Source organism: Malus domestica, chromosome 16 (genome assembly GCF_042453785.1).
Source record: "Malus domestica chromosome 16, GDT2T_hap1".
In the NCBI taxonomy this organism is placed as follows: Eukaryota; Viridiplantae; Streptophyta; class Magnoliopsida; order Rosales; family Rosaceae; genus Malus; species Malus domestica.
The window spans coordinates 21,731,342-21,753,471 of NC_091676.1; the positions used below are offsets into that span (position 1 = coordinate 21,731,342).

Genomic DNA, 22,130 nt, shown 5'->3' on the forward strand with positions numbered 1-22,130 from the left:
CACGTGTCACTTCCGTTTTACAATAATTTAGCCAAGATTTCGATAAGATTTTCAACCAATCACGTCATGCCACGTGTCATTATCTGAACGTACTATTTTGTGGATAGATTTCCGATAATATTTTCGACCAATCCCGACATGCCACGTGTCACTTCCGGTTTACAATAATCTAGCCAAGATTTCGATAAGATTTTCAACCAATCACGTAGTGCCACGTGGCATTGTCCAGAACCTCATCCTTTCTTTTTTTGTCCTTATAAACCCTACATCCCTACATCCATCCTCACACCAAGCTCAATCCTTCTTTTTAGCTCAGAATCCTTGTTCATCGTTTTCAAATCTTAAGTTCTTATTACAATATCTTCTTCAAGAAGGGTGTATAAACAGTTGCAGGAGCAACAACAAAGGTTGTTGGCACAACAGGCAGAATTGGCCAATCTCGAGGAAGGTGGAAGTGGAGGTGGAGATGAGGCTTTCTTCACGGAGGAGGATGAGGATGACTTGCTTAAGAGACCAGAGCCTCTTTCCAACCAACCTTCATTGGTAAAGGCGTTTCAATCTTTTTCAACCATTATCGTGCGATTCAGAAGTCAGGACCACCATTAATCCAATTTAAAATATTTCAGTGTCGATTTGTTTTACATTTTTATATTTTTTTAAAACGACCCTGACAATATTACTTTTTGTCACCTACGATAAAAATCTTATTTGATTGATTTAAAAGGGACGGATGAGATGAGAGAACTCAACAGTAAAAGTAAACAACTCATAATTTACATGAGTTTAATTTCTTTATGGGCTAACACGTGGCAGGATATGAGGGTATGTGTGTGGTAGTTACTGTTGTTGTAGCAGCGAGGGTTGGCGGTTTCAACACTCAAACACTGTGAATGCAGCCAAACAGTACAACTGTAAAGCCGACATGTTTTATCGTCCTTTTCTCTATTTTGGAATTTAGTCCCTTTTTTTTAATCAGATAATGATATTTTTTATTTTTTATTTGAGTAAATTGCTGATTTCTTTTGCCTTTGACTTAGTTTTCATTTTTTTTAAATTAAGGATTTCAATTTTTTTTTGGCCGATTTTTTTTTTCTTCAAGTTTTTCATTCATTCCATCCAAATTTATGTTATATGAAAGCATGTGCACAACATATAAGAGTAGTTCGGTTACTTTGTCTTTTTTTTAAATAATTGAAAACTCGAGGCTAAAATGTCGACATGTGCAAATCTGTGTGATTATATAGTTTTTATGTATAAAGGTCTAGCGAAGTGATGCTTTAGAGTTAGCGTTAATTTGGATGAAATCTATGGAAAACTAATGGTAAGGGGAAATCGGCAAAAAATTAGTTTAAGTCCTTGATGTTCCAATTAAAAAGTTTAGGGGGTAAATTGAAAGTGAGAGTTCAAGGAGAAATCAGCAGTTTACCCCTTTTTTTTATTTTTTGGATAGTGTTATGTTCATTTTTGTCCATCAATTTTCTTTAATTCGTTCGATCAAACAACTCAAAATTGAAAAGGGTGCGTGAGAAAGAAAAATAGGTGTATTGATAGCATTATCTTTTTTTTTTGCTTTATTTTTTGAAATGTGTGATATTCATTTTTTGTATATGAAATATATTTATACTAAGAGATGGGAGAAATGATTAGATCAAACTTGTCATTAACAAAATTTATATTTAAGAATTTCACTTATAAATAAAATAAAATAATATCATTAAACAACAATACCAAGTATTCCTTGAGATGCTAAGAATACGTACAAGCATGATCCACATTTTATTTATTTACAATCTTTAGGGGAAGTGTGGACAATATTAAACTTTGATCAGGATTCAGGACTGTATAAATTAATTGAGTGATATATCACCAAACTTTTTTTTTCTTTATAATTGGTGCCATTGTATAACAATACCATTCATAATGCCAAAAATGCTTCTTCTTCTTTCAGCTTTTAAAAATCAAAATAAAAAATTAAGTAAATAAGTGCAAAGTAGAAAATAGTTGTTAAATAAAAAATTCAGAAGAAACAACCTCACCCACATAAAAAAGTTAGTGGCCTTTTTTATGAATTTGTCACAAATAAAAAATTGTAAAAAAGAAAATGGCTTGCCTTTCAATGCATGTCAACTTTTGAAAGGGTTAGGCACACCAACTTAGCAATATTAACGTTGTCTTATTGTCCTACATAAGTTTGCTAATTCACTCTAAATTTTTTCTTAATATGTATTATTGAGTGGTTTGAAAAGTAACTGTTAAATCTTGTATATAGAGATCTAATGAATATTTATACTGGTTGAATTTGAATAAAACTCATACCGTTAAATAAAACGTAACATGATATGTATTATTTTGTGGTTTGAAAAGTAACGGTTAAATCTTGTATATAAAGATCTAATGAATATTTACACCGGCTGAATTTGAGTAAAACTCATACCATTAAATAAGAGGTAACATGATAATTGACCTCATAGTACTGGAGCTAATTTCATGTGTCAGACTTTATTTTTTAAAAGGAATCTTGATGGGGACCATTCTACATGTTCTTACAGAGGAAAGAGGAAGACACAAGAGCATAATTTTGCATAAAAAAAATAGACTAAGATTGTATCTTCTCCTACTTTTTATCCCTCCTACTTTATAGCCGTCCATTCCTTGCCAAGATAATTTAAGGCTCCAGATTACGCCACGTCACCAACAACACTCAAGTTTCTTTAAGCCCAATTTTCTTGAGTCTTACGCTGCCATTCCCGCCCCCTCCAATCTGCCTTGGGCATTGCCTTTGTTTCTGAAACCTTTTATATAAAGTGATGTTATTCTCATCCTAATATCTTATCTTCCCATCTATCTTTTAATGAATTTTTTAATTACAAATTTGTCCATTTGTAAAAATATTGATAAGGACAGTAATTATCTTGTTTTGCTTAATTTAAAAAAAAAAAGGTTGGACGTGGGCAAGGTCTAAAATATCGATGATATCGGAAATATCAGTAGTCCAAAAACACGGAAATTTCGATGAAAATATCAGGAAATTATTGATATCGATAAAAATTGAATAAAAACCACGGAAATTGTAAGAAAAACTTGGAAATTTTTATTGAAACTTTGCAGGATGTTTATTTAGTTAATTATCTATTAGTTTATCACAAAAAATTGGAAGGAAGTACATTGCATGATGGATTTAACTGATTTAAGTTGATTATATAGCGAGCTGGCAAACATTGTGAGTGTAGAAAATATGTAGTAATTAATGAAAGAAATTTAAACACACCATAATCATTTATATATAATGAATTAGTACAATATTTTACACTTTATACATTGCATAGTAAGATACATGAGTGACTTAGTACCACATAGAGTTCCTATCAAGGTCCCAAATATCGATAATATCGGCAATATCAGTAGTCCAAAAACACGGAAATTTCGATGGAAATATCGGGATAATATCGATATTTTAGACCTTGGGCATGGGAGACAATTTGTCTACCTTAAACCCTAACTCATATTTTCATCTCCTTTCATTCAAAGAAAGTTAAAAAAAAAATATCAATGGACTTAAAAGATGACTTTTTCATTGAAGAGGTGGAAGATGACGCTTCTACGGAAGAGGTAGAAGATTATGTTGCCATTGAAAAGGTAGAAGAATAATTTGTGTGTGGGTCATTTGAATTTGACCATCGTATTTTTGAATTTGTCGTCGAATTCTTTTGGATTTGGATACCTCTTTCATTTCCATTTGAATTTGCAGACCTTAGTGGTTTTCATTTACGTATTATTTTTTGTTTATATTTTTCTAAGAGACAATTTTATAATTTCATATGTATGCATATATTAAAGGTTATTTTGAGAATAATAGTGGGTGGAGAAATAGCATTTTGATTTTTTAACTTTTTAAGGTGGGTGAGGTTATAACATGGGTGGAAAAATAAGACAATGGAGTGGGTCTAGTAGCTCTCTTTATATATTTGTGTTGAAGCATAAAATTGGAGGTCTTGAAATAACGTAAATCCTACCGTGAATCTGCATGAAAGTAAATAACACAAGATATATCGTGGTTCACCCCAAGGTTTGGGCTACGTCCACACTGATATTGTATTTCTGAGGGAGAGAGAGAGCTCTGAATATGAGAGTGAAAGTTTTGAGAGGATGAGGGAGCTTAAGGCCTAAGAGTTAGCCTCCTTTAATTGTGAGGGTGAGGAGTCATTTTATAGAATAAGGGCTCCTCACTTATTACATATTTGCCCCTTCATTTATTACATAATTACATTTGAGTCCCCCGAGTATTTATACGAGGTCTAAATACGGAGGTCCTAAGTATGGTATAAATAGTAGTCCCCCAAGTCTTCAGTCAAGAGAGTCTTTTGGCTGGAGACTTGAAATTCAGTCCATGTGTGGGCCGAAGTAGCTAGATGTCGTCTAAAATTGATACTCGATATGAGGCGGTATCCAATCTGAAATGATGCTCAACTAGAAGTAGCACATGTTGCGAGGCTACTCTGCTTGTGGCTTATGTTGTCTTGGTTGGCTCGGCTTGTGGTGTTTAAAGGTGAGGGAGTCCCTTTTATATAATAAGGGCTCACTCCTCAATACATAAATATGGGCTAGAGTTAATGCTCTCTAATAGTGATGAGGGAGTCCCTTTTATAGAATAAGGGATCGCTCCTCAATACATAAATAATGGGCTAGAGTGCCCCAAGTATTTTTCATGAGGCCCAGTTGAGGCCTAATATATGGTACATAATGTAGTCCCCCAAGTCTTCGGTCAATAGAGTCTGTTGGCTGAAGACTTCAAATTGAATCCATGTATGGGCCGAAGTGGCGGTTGTTCGTTTATGAAAAAGGACTTGTGCTTGGTTTTGCCAAGGAAATGGTTGATTATTTTGGACGTTTTGCATGCCTGTTTCAGGCATTTGTTTGACGGAGAACTTGTCATAGTTGTAGAGATTGGAGGGTGAGAAGCGGCAGAGTGCCCCATAACGTGAGTCTCCCACATTTTAAGTCAGGTCTCAGATAATTTATCCATCTCAGTTTACAACTCTTTCCACATCTCTGAAGGCCTGCAAGTTTAGGAACTGAGCTCCAGCAGCCATGGCCATGTGTTGTGATGTAGTTGATGAGTTTTTCATCTTCCTCTGGAGACCATAGCCTTCTCTTCACTTTCTGTTTGTTGCAGCATGAGTGATGTCCCATCTCTCTTTCTCTCTTAAAATAGTATTGCAGCCAAGGCAGAAGAAGATAAAACAGAAAAAGAAATATCAATAGAGACAAAAGGAGCTAGCTCTTGAGCTCGACTTGTATGATTAAGCAGCAGAGAAAAGGAAACAAAAAGAAACGGTGAACTAAAAATGTACAAGCTGGTAGCCACGACTAATGTCTGATCACTCAGAAAATATGAACAGATAAGAGAAAAATGGATGCATGACATGAAAGTGTAAGTACAGTGGAGGTGGTGGATTTTTCACAGTGGTGAGATGAAAAAAATGAAAGAGAACCGACATAGCTTTTCGTGTCGATTCTCACAGACGACGCCAAATGTTAATGCACAAAACCGAAGGTCTTGAAACAACGTAAATCTGACCGTGAATCTATATGAAAGTAAATAACACAAGAAGTATTGTGGTTCACCCCAAGGTTTGGGCTACATCCACACTGATATTGTATTTCTAAGGGAGAAAAAGAGCTCTGAATATGAGAGTGAGAGTTTTGAGAGGATGAGGGAGCTTAAGGCCTAAGAGTTGGCCTCCTCTAATTGTGAGGGTGAGGAGTCCTTTTATAGAATAAGAGCTCTTCACTTATTATATATTTGCCCCTCCATTTATTACATAATTACATTTGAGTCCTTCGAGTATTTATACGAGGTCTAAATACGAAGGCCCTAAGTATGGTATAAACAATTTGTTTTGTTATATACTATGTTTTTGTTGCTAATACGAAAGTAAGAGTCCTTTTGCTGGAAAACGAAATTTCGTAAGCCTGGAATGCTTATTCAAAATCAAAAGTAATAAGCTTGGACTACTTATTCAAAAGTAATAAGCCTGGGTTGCAACATCAAACTCTGCAGATTCAAAATTACACGCTTGGACTGCAGCACCAAAAACTGCAGATTCAAAATTTCACAAAAATTATTTGTTATGCAGAAACCAACAGTATGAGTGCTTTGAATCTCTCTTCCTCCTCACATGTCGTTCCATAAAAGCAGCATAAGGTGCAAAATTCTGCACACAACATCCTCACCATCATCAATGGTACTTTTTATTCTTAAATCAAGGGATTCCCTGTATTGTTCTTGAAAATCGTCAAATATTGTTGCTAAGACAAAAGTAAGAGTGGTTTTATGGTAGGAAAATTGGAGTGGGAGGGAAATGCAGCGGAAAAGCCAGAAAATTTGGGTTTTAAAGAACTTGAGTGTTATTGGTGACGTGGCTAAATCTGGAGCCTTAAACTAACTTGTCATGGAATGAACAACTAATAAAGTAGGAGGGGATGGAAAAAGATGAAAAGTAGGAGTGGAGATAATCTTGGTCCGCAAATATGATATGGTGACTTGGATAACAGCAGCGGTCGAGATTATATCGAGGATAGCCACATAATTATCAAAAGGGAAATGATGAGATATGTTTGTACCATACTTGACCAATCCCGAAACTACTGAGCACCGGTCAACGTTATACCGTCAAGGACCCATAAGAGCTTCCCTTCAACCAGGAGGCCAATCACAATGCACACGTGTCGACATCAGAAGCCAATCACAGCGCGACACATGTCAACATCAGAAGCTAATCACAACACGACACGTGTCAATGTCAGAACAAAACTAAAAACTCTCTTCTATAAATAGGGATCATTCTCCCACAATAATCTTTAATGTCATTTTGTACTAAACTATTCACTAGAACTCACAAAAGGAGAGCTTGAACCTATGTATTTGTGTAAACCCTTCACAATTAATGAGAACTCCTCTACTCTGTGGACGTAGCCAATCTGGATGAACCACGTATATCTTGTGTTTGCTTTCTCTGTCTCTATTCATTTACATACTTATCCTCACTAGTGACCAAAGCAACCAAGCGAATGTCACAAAACCTGACACTTTCTGTTGTACCAAAGTCTTCACTGATTTTGTGCATCAACATGGTTTTGTGACCTTCGCTTGGTTGCTTCGGTCACTAGTGAGGATAAGTATGTAAATGAATAGAGACAGAGAAAGCAAACACAAGATATACGTGGTTTACCCAGATTGGCTACGTCCACGAAGTAGAGGAGTTCTCATTAATTGTGAAGGGTTTACACAAATACATAGGTTCAAGCTCTCATTTTGTGAGTTCTAGTGAATAGTTTAGTACAAAATGACATTAGAGATTATTGTGGGAGAATGATCCCTATTTATAGAAGAGAGTTTCTAGTTTTGTTCTGACATTGACACGTGTCGTGTTGTGATTGGCTTCTGATGTTGACACGTGTCCCGTTGTGATTGGCTTCTGATGTCGACACGTGTTGCATTGTGATTGGCTTCCTGGTTGAAGGGAAGCTCTTCTGGGTCTTTGAGACAGATAAGGTAAGTGAAGACGATACCACACCTCGGTACTTAGAAGTTTCGTGATTACTCAGCGGCTTGGATCTTGCAAGTCCCCAACCAAAGAGCTTCCCTCACTCAGGAACTTAGGGGAGCACTGTTTTTACCATACTTGACCAATCCCGAAACTACTGAGCACCGGTTAACGTTATACCGTCAAGGACCTAGAAGAGCTTCCCTTCAACCAGGAGGCCAATCACAATGCGACACGTGTTGACATCAGAAGCCAATCACAGCGCGACATGTGTCAACATCAGAAGCTAATCACAACACGACACGTGTTAATGTCAGAACAAAACTAGAAACTCTCTTCTATAAATAGGGATCATTCTTCCACAATAACCTCTAATGTCATTTTGTACTAAACTATTCACTAGAACTCACCAAATGAGAGCTTGAACCTATGTATTTGTGTAAACCCTTCACAATTAATGAGAACTCCCCTACTCCATGGACGTAGCCAATTTGGGTGAACCACGTATATCTTGTGTTTGCTTCTCTGTCTCTATTCATTTACATACTTATCCTCACTAGTGACCGAAGCAACCAAGCGAAGGTCATAAAACCTGACACTTTCTGTTGTACCAAAGTCCTCACTAATTTTGTGCATTAACAAGATAAATTCCAAGAGGCATGATAGAATCGAAATACATCATACAACCTATCATCGAAGGTATCCGCTCCTATAAGTACAACAAGATAGTCAATTTGAAGGGACCTTCAAATCAATACATAAATTTGCCTTGCGCAATTTCTTGCTCTATGAGAGCGCTCTTGCTTTTGAGAATACAATTGACCTCTCTAACTTCATCACGCATACCTCTCAATTTGTGTTAAACAACTTTGTGACTGACAACCGGCAACATCTCTAGTTTATGTTAAACAACTATAGAGCCGTTGAGTCAGGCGATCGATGAGCATCTCATAGTTCATGTAAACAACTCTACTCCAAGTTCGGTTGACTACCTATCCAAGTCTTTGTCAACAAGGGTTCTTTGAGTCCTTATTGGAAGATGTCACTTCATTAACTTTTTTGGTGGAGTGAGGTGTTACCGGGTTTCATTGTTCGCCACATTAAAAGCCGAACCCATTTTATAATTAGATACTCATAAGTACACTTCAGAGTTCGGCATTCCGACGGCCGAACCACATTTATGATCAAGACACTTATATCTTTCGAGTATTTGTGTCCATACAGTTTAGTACCGATTCGGCGCACTTATATTTGCATAAATACAATTGAAGTAGTTGAGCTCGGTGCAAACGATTCGTGAACTTCGCAATGATTAGCAGCCTCGTCTTCAGGCTCTAGGACCCAGAGGCCGCGATGAGTTCCTTCCTCGTGTAATCACTCAGATAAGAAGTTAGCAGCGCATTCGACACCACCACCACCACATCATTTACTCACCGACCAAACTCGGTTGTCGAGTTGGCACGCCCTACATTCAACCGAAAGTAATATTCTAAAATTGACATAGGTGGCCGTCTAGACGGTCGACGGCGACCGACCGTTGCGATTATATCAAAAGCGTTCAATTAGTCGGCGCCTAGACGGCCAACTGGGAGGGCTAGGCGGCCTCTGGGCAGTTTTGTAACTTAAAAAAATAAAAAGTTATGGCTGCAAAGTTGTGCATCTCCGCGTCACGCTGCGTTTTCATCGTGTCCTGCGTCTTGTCCCCTCCTGCATGCATAGAAGAGGAGTCGGCATAAAACATTTAATGAGAGACCTCTGTAAATTTGAAATTGCAGAGAAGAAAAAGTGAGACGGCGCAAAGGTTGTGTTGACTAGGGTTAGAGTTAGGGTTTTTAAATTGGCTGATATGTCTTTTAAAATTAGGGAATAAATTATATTATTTATATGATGTGAAAACGAGGCCCAATCCTTTTTTGAATGAAAAATAAGGCTCATCAATTATTAAAATATACAGGCTTAGAAAAAATGTTACAAAACCAAGAGAAAGAACCCTAAAATTTTACGTATATACTCATATTTTATAACATATATAGTAAATTAATTTATATGTCATTTTATTTTGTAATTTATGTATCTCGATACAATTATATATTTTTTAAGTGTAAAGAAACACTTATTTATACTATTTTACTAAATCTGCCTAAGAGCCCGTCTACACGCCCCTTAGCCGCCTAGGCCCTAAGCCCCAACTCACAACCCGACTAGAACCTAGCGTCTTTTAGAATCTTGACTGAAGAACGTAGTTAGCTCATTAGCTACTTGACCTGCGCGCCACGTATATTTAGTAGTTTTTAAGGTCAACATGTATTAGATTATAATTAGAGGTTTTTATATTACAGTATAAACATTAAAATTAAATGGTACAGCCATAGTTTGACTCGGGGCCAAAATATCAACATGAAGATATCCATCATATATATTAGAACCACAACCCGTGCGTATATGGAACATTGCAAAAATTGCAAATGGATTTAGCTAAGCTCAATAATCTAAACTTGTTCAGACGCATGAACAACTGATATATCAGATTTGCACATAATTTTCTAATTATACACCATAAATAACCTATCATAGTGCAAACCATTTTAGATTTACCCCACAACAAAGTTTTTATGAGACGATTGCATCGAGGATTTAACATAGAAGATATTACTTTACTATGTTTCTTCAGTGACTTGGATTGCATGCAAAGGTACAACTTAAATAAATCCAAATGAGCACACTGACAGAAAAGTGCTTTTACTTTGTATTTTATTCACTGACAAGTTAGCAGCAAAGAAGAGTGAGTAGGCAAGTTGCTTCAGAAGTTGCTAAACTTGATTGCAACATTGAACTTAATTTTTACTCCAAATCCAGTTTGTCCAAAAGCAGTTGTTGGCTGTGACATTGTATATATTTACATACCACCCACCCATTTGAAATTAGGAGGAGATATGAGAGGTAGAAAATTTCCGGGAGTCAGGATGGCATGCTTAGAGAGGGCATCCCCAGCTTTGAAGGGAATTCTGCTCAAACGGTACCGGTAAGTACATTCGAGTTTTCGTGCTTACAATACTTGATTCGAGATACGTATTGTACCAAATTTGTTACGTTATGTTCTTCACAGATTATAAACAGCTGCTTAGCAATAATCATATAGAAATTTAGATGTCTGCAGTCCTGAAAAGAGTTGAAACAGTAAACTGTTACTGCTGTTAATCAGTTATAATCTGTGTGCATGTAAGGCAGCATTATCTCCATCCATCAGTGTCAAGCAAGCCATCATCCGGTGACGTTTTACAAAGCGTAAAAGCTAAAAACTAAAAAGAGCGAAAATTAAGACCGAGAAATACGGGAAGAAAATTTGCCATCGTAAACCTCTTCAGTAAAAATGTAGAGCAAATGCAAGAGATTTAACAACATTTTTGACAATGGAACAGAAAAATGTCTTAGACAGAAATTATTACAAAAATGTATAAATGGTAGGAATTTGGTAACAGGGAGATGTGGTTTCCAGTTAGACAAACCTGTATATATGCTTCTCCCACTAAAACCAGTACCTGCGACATATTTCACCAAATTGAAGAGAAACATCACGTTCAGCATCTTATCCTCCAAACTCGAAGATGGTTGAATAGAAGAATTCCTAAACAGCGCTGTTTCTGTGGTGTTTAATTAATAATGGAATGATAAATTACTAAAAGCTTTTTCCCAGCTCGAGGATGGTTGAAGCTGTCAGTATTTTACAAACAAAAACGCATTCTGATAATTAGTATTGTTGCTTTCATAACAGTGACAGCAATTTCATGGAGATTGATCATCACTTATACGAATTCGGTTCTGTTGAATACCATATCCAGGTGAGTCCTCAGTGTGTACAGACTGAATTTCAAATATTGTAGCCAAGATGTGAAGCTAGTAATAATGTGTGGGTGGAAAATACCTCATCATATGGTTTTTTAAGCAGGCATTTTGATATCTCTTCCGATGATTTTCGTGTAATAAAACAGTCTTCGGCATCAGATACGCATTATATCTACTTGTCAGTGTCAACCCCGCTCCTTTCCCAGGGAGTCATGCGTCCGTATGGGATTTCGCAATATACTAAACAGATGGTAAAGGGAATTCGTCCTGACATTGTGGAGATTGTTGAACCTGCAAAAGAAGGATACCAGCTTACTTTAAGACTTGATTTTTCTGAGATTCCAAATGGAAAAGGTTCGATATTCTTTCACACATCATCCCAATAATATACAAAAATTTATTCAAATCATTTATGTCAAACATAGCTTGTTACCAAGATGCTTGCAAATTTCATTTTGTTTAGATGACTGCTCTCCTTGATAGCCAAAAGAACAAAAAGAAGCAAAATAATGAAACTCTGTAACCAATTACGCTAACAATGCTTTCTTGAATTCCAAGCTTCTTTTTCCTCCCATCCCTATAAATAAAGATGACATAACTTGTCAATATGGCAACACACCACGAGCTGCTGCAGTGAACGTCTCAAAACAAGTCTGAATAGTATGGAAAGCAGCTACGTCCTGCATATTTAATCAGTATGATAGTAAAACCATATTCGTACAGTACTGTTGATGCTAACATTGTAATTATGCATGCATTTTTCTCTCTCTAGATTCTGTGAAGGTAATTGCAGACATTGCTGCCGTGCAAGCAGTAATCTTAAGTTCTCAGCTGAAAGAAATGTTGATGAATGTTAACCCTCAAGATGCATCGCAAGGAATGTATAAGCCACTCAAACTCGAATATCACCCAAGAGAGCCTTTCTTTATTATTAGACAGGTAAATCATTAGCAAAATTAAGAAGAGTGCTGATTCAACTGAACTTATTCTAATTAATTTACTCTATAGTTCTAATGCACAATGAAGATATTCATGTTTGACAGCCGCAGAAAATCATAGCAGTATTCCCGATACGTTTCAAAGACAAAACAGATGTCATTATTGCAACAGCATTCTTTCAGGTTTGTCACTGACGACTGATACAGTGAAGTAAAGATTTTCTTATTAGTACAGTTGATGAAATCATACTATTCCTGCTAATGTAAAGATTCTTATTAGTACAGTCAATGATCTCACCCTTGCTGCTATTCCTTGCAATAACTCGTTTACATTTTATTTTTCTTGATTTTCTATTTTGATCTCCTTCTGGGGAATGGAGACAGGAGCTTACGGATGTCGGAAGTTGTGAAAAATGGAGGAAAGTGCCTCCTTGTTGCTGGTCACCCATTCCACCTCCAGAGTTAAGAGGAGAAACTTTTGAAGATTTGAGTACGAATGGAGGATTTGTCTCTTTTGGTATCGTCTTAGACTCCAATCTAAGTAGTCCAAGTATAAACTTTCCGCTTATGGTTGGTGTTCCACATATGAGATGAACATCAGGTAGACTCAGTCTAACACATTTGGTATTGACTTATATACAGAGATTACTTCACGTCATGTCGAAGGTAAAAGACTGGACAAGACAGTATGGAGTTTACTGAATTTCTATGCCTATGTTAAATACCATGTAAAGGTAAAAACTCTACTATTTTATCGGGTTTCTACTTTTCCTTGTTGAGAAAATTCTGGCCTTCTTCTAGAAATTTTCAACCAATGCATGCATGGTTACATATTTAGTTAACAAGTTTGTTCAAGCAGAGCACCAGAAGTTTTATTCAGAGAAGGATGAGAAAGCGTCTTGAAGGACTGGTTGAGGTAAAACTAAACCCTTAATTACCAAATCAACTCAAGACTCTTTTTTACCAGTAAACAATCTATTTCCCTTCTCCCATATACAAAAGTCATTTTGGAGGAATACCCCAACAAGACGAGAAAACTGATATTCTTTACATGCTTGCAGGTCCTGGGTAAGCGAAGAAACACAGAAGAAGAAGAAAAGGACGAGGAAGAGGAAAAAGAGGGAAATCACAAGGTTCCAGGTGTGCTTTAAGCCTGTATACTTTGACAAACTCACCAACTACTATAAGTATTTAAAAACAACTTAGCTAATTTCATTACCACTCACTAATTTCACAATAGAAGCATTACAATGATATATTCTTACTGACTTCTGTAAGCAAACTATTTCAGACCAACAACAATTCACATTTTCTTGATTCCTGGTTATAACTCTCTCATTGCTTTCTTTCAAGCAAATGCAGGATGCATGAACATGAGAAAACTGATCAAGATATCAAAACCTAAAGTCCTACAGCGAAGATATGATGCCTTGAGCACGAAAATCAAGAGAATCCGTTGGCGGATTAAAATCCATGGCTTTGGGCGTTTTCGTCGTCGATGGTTGAAAATGCCAAAGTTTTCTTCTTCAATGGGATATATCAGATTAGAATAAGTTATTTCCCTACCTTATATGTTAGCTATTTATGACAGCAATTGGAATAATGAACAATGCCCCCGTTACTGCTACTTATGCAGAAACAATACAAAGACTGTAGATACCAAGTGAGTACTGTTTATAAACCTTCATGTGTTTTAAACTGGAACCCTATCGTAGCTTAATTTGTATGTCTTGATATGTAATTCTGTGAAAGTCAGATAAACAGACCAGATTGATAACATGTTGTCCAAAACAATCAAATGATTCAGTTTGTTTTAAAATTTAAGAAAATAAGACAATACTCACAGACATTTGCTGTACAAAGTTATGGCAACATCCGTGAAAGGAAAAATAAACAACGAGCACCAAGACAGCAGTTATGTATAAATTCGAAACTTGAAACATTAATAGTATAGTCATAAATTTGAAAATTAGAATCAACCAGTGAGACGATAGCTAGATAAGTTTGGTGTAGCTGGTTTACTTGCTGCGGAAATAAGTAATTTGTGTGTTCTGAACATTTAAACAGAAAGATGTGAAAATAAATAGCAAGAAAAATAGTAATACGTTATTTTGTGCTGGATTACTGAGATACTATTAAGAGGTTGAGGATTGACTTAATTTACCAGCTTCCACAATGAATCCTGATCATAGGAGGCCTTTAAACTGTCAGTTGTTAATTGCATCTCCAAATTCTAAGGAATCCTTTCAAATTTCAACTTTGATTCTCCTCCCATAAAATGCATGTGGTTCACTGTACATTTTGAAGGAGGGGAAGAACATTGTATGTGGATAGTAAATTATTGATAAACTATGGAAACAACTGATTTCTGTACCAAGGCGCATATGTAGCCAAGATGCAACAGTGCAGATTATAAAAGTTTAAACATTAGGCAACCAGTCCACCAAATGCATTGCCAATACTTATTTCATCCTAAAACATGTCTGGGTAAGCTACCTTATAAAGAGAAGCAAACAAAATTGAAGCCACAAGGTAAACAGTATCAACAAAGACAGATTACAGTGCTTGTTATGTTTATGAAAAGCTGCTGTTTTAAATCCATTTGATGCCATTGTCATTGAGCTCTCCAATTGTTAACTTTCAGAAGATAACCATTAGAGTCAAACGTTTTCTGTTTTTAGCCTTCACCTATCCTTTTTTTCTAGATCCTAATTCCTAAAGCTTGAAGATCAACCAAAACATGGTATGTTGAACAGATAAATAGACGATGCAACCAGAATCGAGGAAATCTCATTTTTTATGGATATGGAAAAATACAACATAGACTGATACTATTCCCTTACCATTGAACAAATGTGAGATCTTCACTTGTATCTGGTCCTCGTTGACAAAATATTTCTGTTTGGTTCTCTGTTACTTAAAAATTGCAGCCTGAGTGTGAATATCCAAACACTGAAAAGCTTGATATATTGTTTAGAAAAACCAATTCAAATTTGATAAATGGAACAAGAGGTAGCTGTCATCAATGAATTCACTTTGATCATGCTCTTAAATTGAAGCAGTTTTATTTCCAATCATCAAAGAGAAAAACCAATTTGTACACTGCAATTGGCACTTGCAGAAAGGAAGATCTTGAAGGTGGTTCCAAATGTGCCCGAGTATTTTACCATTTCTAAGTTTATTAAAGCATCACTAATGAAGATAAAAGGCATATCGAAAGTAAGGGAACCTTAGAGTTGTAGCTACACAACTAGCGCTAATTTGTGAAAATGCACACAAACACAGGTCGTAAACTCTTTATGAGGATTACTGATACATCGAAAAAAACCAAGTTATCCATATAATAATTAATCTCAACTGGAGACAATCTAAAAACTAAATGACGGCATGCCATATAAAAAATAGGAAAACACTACAAACTGAAGTGAAAGAATGAACAAATGAATAAAATCTCCATTATATCTGAAACTTTGTACCAAAATTGACAGTTAACGAAAACAGAACAAGCATTTCATTCAAGCCCAATCTCACCGCCAGGAGGCATCAACACATGCTCCGAATCTAGCTGTGCTAGCAACTGACCACTGCCCTTGCCAACCTGCAAGTTCCAGTTACTTGCCAGCAAAGCAAACAACACAAAACTCAATACCAAGACCGCAATCGCATGCCCGATGAACAAGAGCTTCATCACAGCAACACCCCTTAACCCGTCCTCCTCAAGGTTACATTTCCACTCAGCATTGTCCTGGTTAGGCCACACTGACATTTTCTTACACCCGTTTAACCCAAATGCATCAGTGTACAAGGACAACCCCAGTTGCAAAATCCAAGTGCCCTTAAAAACCAATCCAGAGGACAAGAAAAACTCGGCGAAAAACGAACATGGCCTAATCGACAAATACAGGCAAGAAAATGCACAAATTAGAGTCAATGCAGCTAGCATATCATACACAGCGCCACCAAGACCCGAAATTCCCTTGCCGATCACAGAGTACTCAACGAAAAAGGAAACCGCTGCAAAAACGAAGACGAACCCTTCATTGAAATTCAAAGGGTCGATGTTTTCACGGAAGATGATCAGAAGGACGAGTGCCCAGAACATGAAAATGGCGGCTGATTGCTGGAAGAAGGCGAAGCGGTAGGTGGGGTGGCCGGAAAAGGCCAGAAAGATGAAGATTTCGGAGAAGGAGGCGATGGGGAGGGCGATGGTGAGAGAGTACAAATCGAAGTTTTTCCATTTGGGTTCTGAAAAGTACCAAGCTTTGGATCGGTAGAGAGATGGGTTCTTGAGGTAGAGGGCGGAGGAGCAGATGAGGCGGCGGAGGCCTATGGGGAAGAGGAGGGCGAAGGCGGAGAAATGGGTTGCTAGTGATGCCATGTGAATTTATGAATTTTCTGATGTTTGCTTCTTCTGGTATGTGTTTGTTTCTGCTCTTCCTGCCTTCTTTGGTTTCGTTTCGTTCGTTGACGTTGTGATTCTTGTGAACTTGTGAGGAAAACTGTGAAATTCAGAGACACATCTTTTGCCCTTTGTCCTTCACTCTCACAGAAGATTTTTTTTATTCAGTTGGATGCTTTATTAAACTATCCAAGTTCGAACCATCCAAAATTTAAACGTTAATATTAAGAACTAAAGTTGCGTCTTAATAAATCACACTGCCAAATAACACTTTTCACTTTAGCTTTCCTCGTTTTCTTTATTTCAGTGAAAGTTGGTTTATATTAAAGGAGAATGCTACCAACTTTTTCACTTAACTTCTTATTTTAATATTCTCACTTCTACTCATATCACGTGTACTCTGCTAGCACCTAAAACTAAAAATTTAATTACCTTTTAGTTATACATTAGAAAGTGGAACTCTCTACCACCTTGCAGTTTAACGTCAGTTCATATGCCAACATTAGAAAATGTTGTGTCAAAAGCATGATGTGACATAGAGTCTGTTACAAACACCCCTATATTTTTATTTTATTTCTATTTTCCCCTAGAACTAGAACATATTTAAATCTATCAATTTAATCCCTTATCTCTTTTAATCCTAGCCGTTGATCTAGATTCCACATCTCCTAAACTGCCAAGTGGCAGGTTCTCATGCTCTCTTCTCTTCCCTCTCATCGCGAGTGTTCCCTTGCACATATATATATATATATATATATATATATATATATATATATATATATATATATCTCTCTCTCTCTCTCTCTCTCTCACGAGAACGGGAACTTTCCTCTCTCTCCCTTCATTCCATGCACCGTGACTAACCTAGCAAATCTGCATGCAGCTCCTGTTGTAGACCATTATCATCATCATCATCATCATCATCTTCCTTGCGCCGTTTCTATCTCTCTCCGTTGCAGCAAGGTCGGGGAACCTAGAGAAAGGATCTCCAACGGATCTCTCAATTCCTTCCGGCTAGGTAAGTTTGTTTACCTTTTTAATTTCCCATTGTTGTTGTGGGACGTTGGGTATTGAAAGTTATGTTGTTTTTCCAAGGTTTTAAGGAAGGCAACGGCACGGGGGAAACTCACCCGCATTTTCTGACGAAACCGTGACTTTCGAGGATTCTTTCTGAGCTCTCACGGCGAAGCTAGGGTATGAAAAATACTCCACTCTCTTCCCTCTTCATTTTAGTACTTGGTTTGAGTAATGATTTATTTGTTCGCCGTCGACCGGAGCTATAACAGCTCCTGTGTTCTTCCCCGACAACACCCTGGCCACCAGGCCTTCTCAAACACCCACGGGCCTTAGCCCATTCTTGGACCAGCCCATTTTCTTCCCTTTTGGTTAGTTGGCATGCGGCCCGTGCATGTGCATGGAGTGTGTGTGTGTGTGTGTGTTTTGGGCCGTGCATGTGTGTGGATTGTGTTTGTGTGTGTTGGGCTGATTGTATGTGTGATGTGTGTGTTATGTTGTGCGTGTGTGTCCGTGTGGGTGTGTGTGTATGGTGAGTGTGGTGCACATGTGTGTGGTGCACGTGTGTACGTGTGTGTGTGTGTTGTACGTATGTGTGTGCGTGTGTGTGTGCATGTGTGTTGTGCATGCATGTGTTGTGCATACATGTGTGTGTGTGTGTGCTAGCGTGAGTATGTGTGTGTTGTGTGGATTTGGGCTCAAGCCCAAACCACCCTTTTTATTCCTAGACATATCCAAAACCAAAACCCTTTACCTAAACCCATTAGGTTCTAACCCTATTTAACCTAAACCTAAACCCTAATCCAAATCCAAATCCAAACCCAAGACCCATTTCCATTTCTTAAAATTCTATAGTTGGGAATTTTGAATAAATTGTACATTTTTGTGCTTAGGTGAAGTTGCTAGTGGGGATTTCCTTAATCATTTTCCGCACAACTCTGCTGCTACGGAGTATCTGTGAGTGGACCCCTTCTAAAATTTGCATAATTTTATAGTTTATTTGCATAAATGAAATGCATGCCTTGCGAGTTTATGAGCTGATTGTATGTTAAGCATATTTACTGAAATATTGATTATCATCTCGTTATTTTGTAAGAAATTAATTGTTGGCCTATATTGAGCTATATTTTTAAAATATCATATTTTCTATAAAAACCATGAACTTGTAGACTATCGAATGGATGACGATAGGATGCTAAAACATGTTTTAGAAACCCCTCTTTATAGTATAGACGATTGATGACTTTATATTATGAAGTGGTTATTTATGAGAGGCGTAACTACTTGTGCGTACCTAGTGGACACTATGCCGCTTGGGGCGAGGATCGGGTGTTGGTAGATAGGTCGGGAGAAATAATCTCTAGCTACGGGCTGAGGGACACGGAGCAGGCATTGGGCCGAGAGTTGGTAATCTCTGGCTACGGGCGCAGAGACCACGGTGCTGGCATAAGGCCGGGAGATATATTTATTTCAATGATCTTACTAGTAGTACATCACACGACGAGATGATCTGTGAGACGTTTGATATTTTATTTTTCATGATGACTTTTGAGATATTTTTTGCATGCTAGGGTTTTCAGTAAAACCATCACTTATTATGCTAGTAGTTTTCTTTATATAAACTGTTGGAGTTAGTATCTTGATAACTGTTTTATTATTATTGTATATATGAACTTGGTTCACTCACCTTTATTTTGCGCCCCCATTCAGGTCTTAGAAATGAGGACTACGACACGATGTACGAGGCATTCCCCTACCAGTAGCAATCTATCACCCACTTGTGTGATATCCTGTAATGATCTTTCTTTTTGTGATCTTGTTTTAGAACGTGTTCTGGGCACTCTAGACATTTCCTTAAACTTTGTTTATTCCTTCTAGATTTTAATGTTTATTCATGAATATTTCCTCCTAATCATTACTCTTGTAATCAATAAATGGCTTTCGTCAAGTGTCGACCAGCACGTGCCTATGGGTATTCAGAGAATATCGGGGTCGGGACATGTCAGAGTCTGTAGAGAGTCCCACTTTTGAGAGAACCCTCTTAGCATTCTCTCAATTTTTTTTTTTTGGTTGAATTGGAAGTGCTTATTATTTAATATCTCACCAAAATCAATGGCAAATTAATGTCCCTCCTCATCCAACTCCAATACTACATAAGACGACAATGTATTACTGACCTCAACATAAAAAGCCCATGTTCGGCCCACATACTCATCGTCAACCCCAAGTCAGTCTGCAATTTCTCACTCCGGGTCACTCTTTTCCCTGACGAACAAACGGCTCAAAATTTCCTAAAACCCTGATTATTATTATTATTTTTTTGTATTTTCCATTCAAATCCCTCTACAAAGTTCGGACCTTTGGAGCCGAAAACTACAGAAATGCTCTCTTCAGCAACCTCTCGACTCCTGAGACCTTTCCTTCTCCTCCGTCTCCGCCAAGCTCAAATCCTCTTGCATTCCTCGGTTCCTCACCCTGTTTCCTCCAAACCCTTTTCAACTCACACCCCCACCGACCCGGAACCCCAATCACAACCCACTATATACGACCACACCGCCGTCCGCGAGACGCTTTCTTCATACTGCAACGACTGGAAGAAAGCCCTGGACTTCTTCACCTGGCTGGAAACTGACTGCCACTTCCAGCACACCACCGAGACATACAATCGGATGCTCGACATTCTCGGTAAGTTCTTCGAATTCGAGCTTTCATGGAACTTGATTAACAAAATGAAGCACAACCCAGAAACTGTTCCGAATTATACTACATTTCGTGTATTGTTTAAGAGATATGTGTCTGCCCACCTTGTGAATGAAGCTATAGATGTTTATAATAGATTGGAAGAGTTTGGTTTGAAGGATGAGACTTCTTATTGTATTCTTATTGATGCGCTTTGCGAGTATAAGCATGTGATTGAGGCCCAAGAATTGTGTTTTTGGAAGAACAAAGATTTGGGTTTTGATAAGAGTACTAAGATACATAATTTACTTCTTCGCGGGTGGTTTCGAATGGGGTGGTGGCGCAAGTGTAGGGACTTTTGGGAGGAGATGGATCGGAGAGGTGTGTGTAAAGATTTGCATTCGTATTCAGTATATATGGATATATTGTGCAAGAGTGGAAAGCCGTGGAAGGCTGTGAAGTTGTATAAGGAGATGAAGAGCAAAGGGATCAAACTGGATGTGGTGGCGTATAATACGGTTATTCGTGCCATTGGTCTTTCTGACGGTGTTGATTTTTCAAAGAGGCTGTTGAGGGAGATGAAGGAACTGGGGTGTGAACCCAATGTTGGGACGTATAATACAGTTGTAAAGCTTTTGTGCGAGAATGGGAGATATAAGGAGGCGTTCTCGATGCTTTATCAAATGCCTAAGTTGGGTTGTGTTCCGGACGTGATCACTTATCATTGCATTTTTAAGCATCTAGAGAAGCCAAATGAGATTCTTAGACTATTTGACAGGATGATTGAAAGTGGGGTTCAACCAAGGATGGACACTTTTGTGATGCTTATGAGGAAGTTTGGGAGATGGGGATTCCTCAGACCAATGTTTCTTGTGTGGGATAGGATGGATAAACTTGGGTGTAGTCCTGATGGGTCTGCTTACAATGCTTTAATTGATGCTCTGGTGGAGAAAGGTATGTTAGACATGGCTAGGCATTATGAGGAAGAGATGCTAGCAAGGGGGCTTTCAGCTAAGCCAAGGAAGGAGTTGGGAACGAAACTCGTGACCAGTGATGGGTAGTTGCAATATGATTTCTACACCAGCAATCCCAATATGATTTCTTCAGCATCTAAATTACTGACATGAGTATCTGGAATACACAGTTTTCCACCTGCATCTTTCTATCGAAATGCAAATGGAAGCCAAGGAATACCACCTGAGGAATCAGTATTAGCAGCTTCAGCTACCAAAATGTGTAGTTCTCACCTAAGGAACTAGTGATAACTTTAAACCATTGCGTGTCCGTTCTAAAGAGATGGGCAAGATATCATGTCTTTGTGGTGTTATCCCCTGAGATTATCTTTGGTTGCAAACTGAATTCTAGTAAATAAAGATACATATGATCGGTACATGTTCTTCAACATGCTGGACGAGCTGGAAGAACTCATCTTGTGAAATGCCATCGGTTATATCTTCCATGGTTTACCGAGTTCCAGAAGTTCAGTGTTCATCTCATGCCGGAAGTGTTATTTATTCGAACTGTTTAATTTTCTTGATTCTCCTTCCTGCAAGTCTAATTTCTTCTTCAGTCCTTTTCTTCTCTTTTCAGCCTTTCAGGCATACAATTAGAGTTCCTAAAAGAAATAATAAAAATTCATGTCATTACCAACTGTTTTAGAAATTCTTCTTTGCTTGTAGATTTTCGTGTTTCGAAGAATCGAAATTAGAG

General features: G+C 37.7%; 3 protein-coding genes and 1 long non-coding RNA gene across 8 annotated transcripts; 3 read left to right on the forward strand and 1 right to left on the reverse strand.

The window, feature by feature from the left end:
* Positions 1-285: 285 nt before the first annotated feature.
* Positions 286-1,009, forward strand: LOC139192929 (uncharacterized). The gene is made up of 2 exons (XR_011577489.1): positions 286-543; positions 814-1,009. It is a non-coding gene; the product is annotated as an uncharacterized lncRNA (long non-coding RNA).
* A 9,356-nt stretch (positions 1,010-10,365) lies between these two features.
* On the forward strand, positions 10,366-14,105 carry LOC103403577 (actin-related protein 2/3 complex subunit 2B). 5 transcript variants are annotated; one of them, XR_011577490.1, is made up of 10 exons: positions 10,366-10,569; positions 11,320-11,386; positions 11,537-11,744; positions 12,163-12,329; positions 12,434-12,511; positions 12,713-12,845; positions 12,971-13,062; positions 13,188-13,294; positions 13,390-13,468; positions 13,691-13,771. XR_011577490.1 is itself a non-coding variant. In XM_017323799.3 (10 exons), exons 1-10 carry the CDS (start codon positions 10,481-10,483, stop codon positions 13,879-13,881), a joined length of 1,170 nt encoding a protein of 389 aa, XP_017179288.3. In that variant the 5' UTR covers positions 10,366-10,480; the 3' UTR covers positions 13,882-14,105. The 5 variants fall into 5 exon arrangements, 4 of the variants coding, with proteins under 4 accessions (XP_017179288.3, XP_008340646.3, XP_028951819.2 ...); XM_017323799.3 differs by having other exon boundaries at positions 13,188-13,244; positions 13,682-14,105; XM_008342424.4 differs by having other exon boundaries at positions 13,188-13,244; positions 13,691-14,105.
* Positions 14,106-15,839: 1,734 nt separating this feature from the next.
* LOC108169778 (uncharacterized) lies at positions 15,840-16,706 on the reverse strand. Its single transcript, XM_029096603.1, has one exon. It carries the CDS (start codon positions 16,704-16,706, stop codon positions 15,840-15,842), a length of 867 nt encoding a protein of 288 aa, XP_028952436.1.
* A 3,224-nt stretch (positions 16,707-19,930) lies between these two features.
* LOC103403578 (pentatricopeptide repeat-containing protein At1g80550, mitochondrial) lies at positions 19,931-22,070 on the forward strand. The gene has a single exon (XM_008342425.4). The coding sequence runs from the start codon at positions 20,123-20,125 to the stop codon at positions 21,479-21,481; it is 1,359 nt and encodes a 452-aa protein (XP_008340647.3). The 5' UTR covers positions 19,931-20,122; the 3' UTR covers positions 21,482-22,070.
* The last annotated feature ends 60 nt before the right edge of the window (positions 22,071-22,130 follow it).

Coding starts and splice junctions, on each gene's coding strand:
- LOC108169778 (XM_029096603.1), bottom strand. CDS start 16,706: ATGGCATCACTAGCAACCCATTTCTCCGCCTTCGCCCTCCTCTTCCCC.
- LOC103403578 (XM_008342425.4), top strand. CDS start 20,123: ATGCTCTCTTCAGCAACCTCTCGACTCCTGAGACCTTTCCTTCTCCTC.
- LOC103403577 (XM_017323799.3), top strand. CDS start 10,481: ATGAGAGGTAGAAAATTTCCGGGAGTCAGGATGGCATGCTTAGAGAGG. Junction 11,745..12,162: donor TGAGATTCCAAATGGAAAAG/GTTCGATATTCT, acceptor TTCTCTCTCTAG/ATTCTGTGAAGGTAATTGCA. Junction 12,512..12,712: donor TTGCAACAGCATTCTTTCAG/GTTTGTCACTGA, acceptor GAATGGAGACAG/GAGCTTACGGATGTCGGAAG.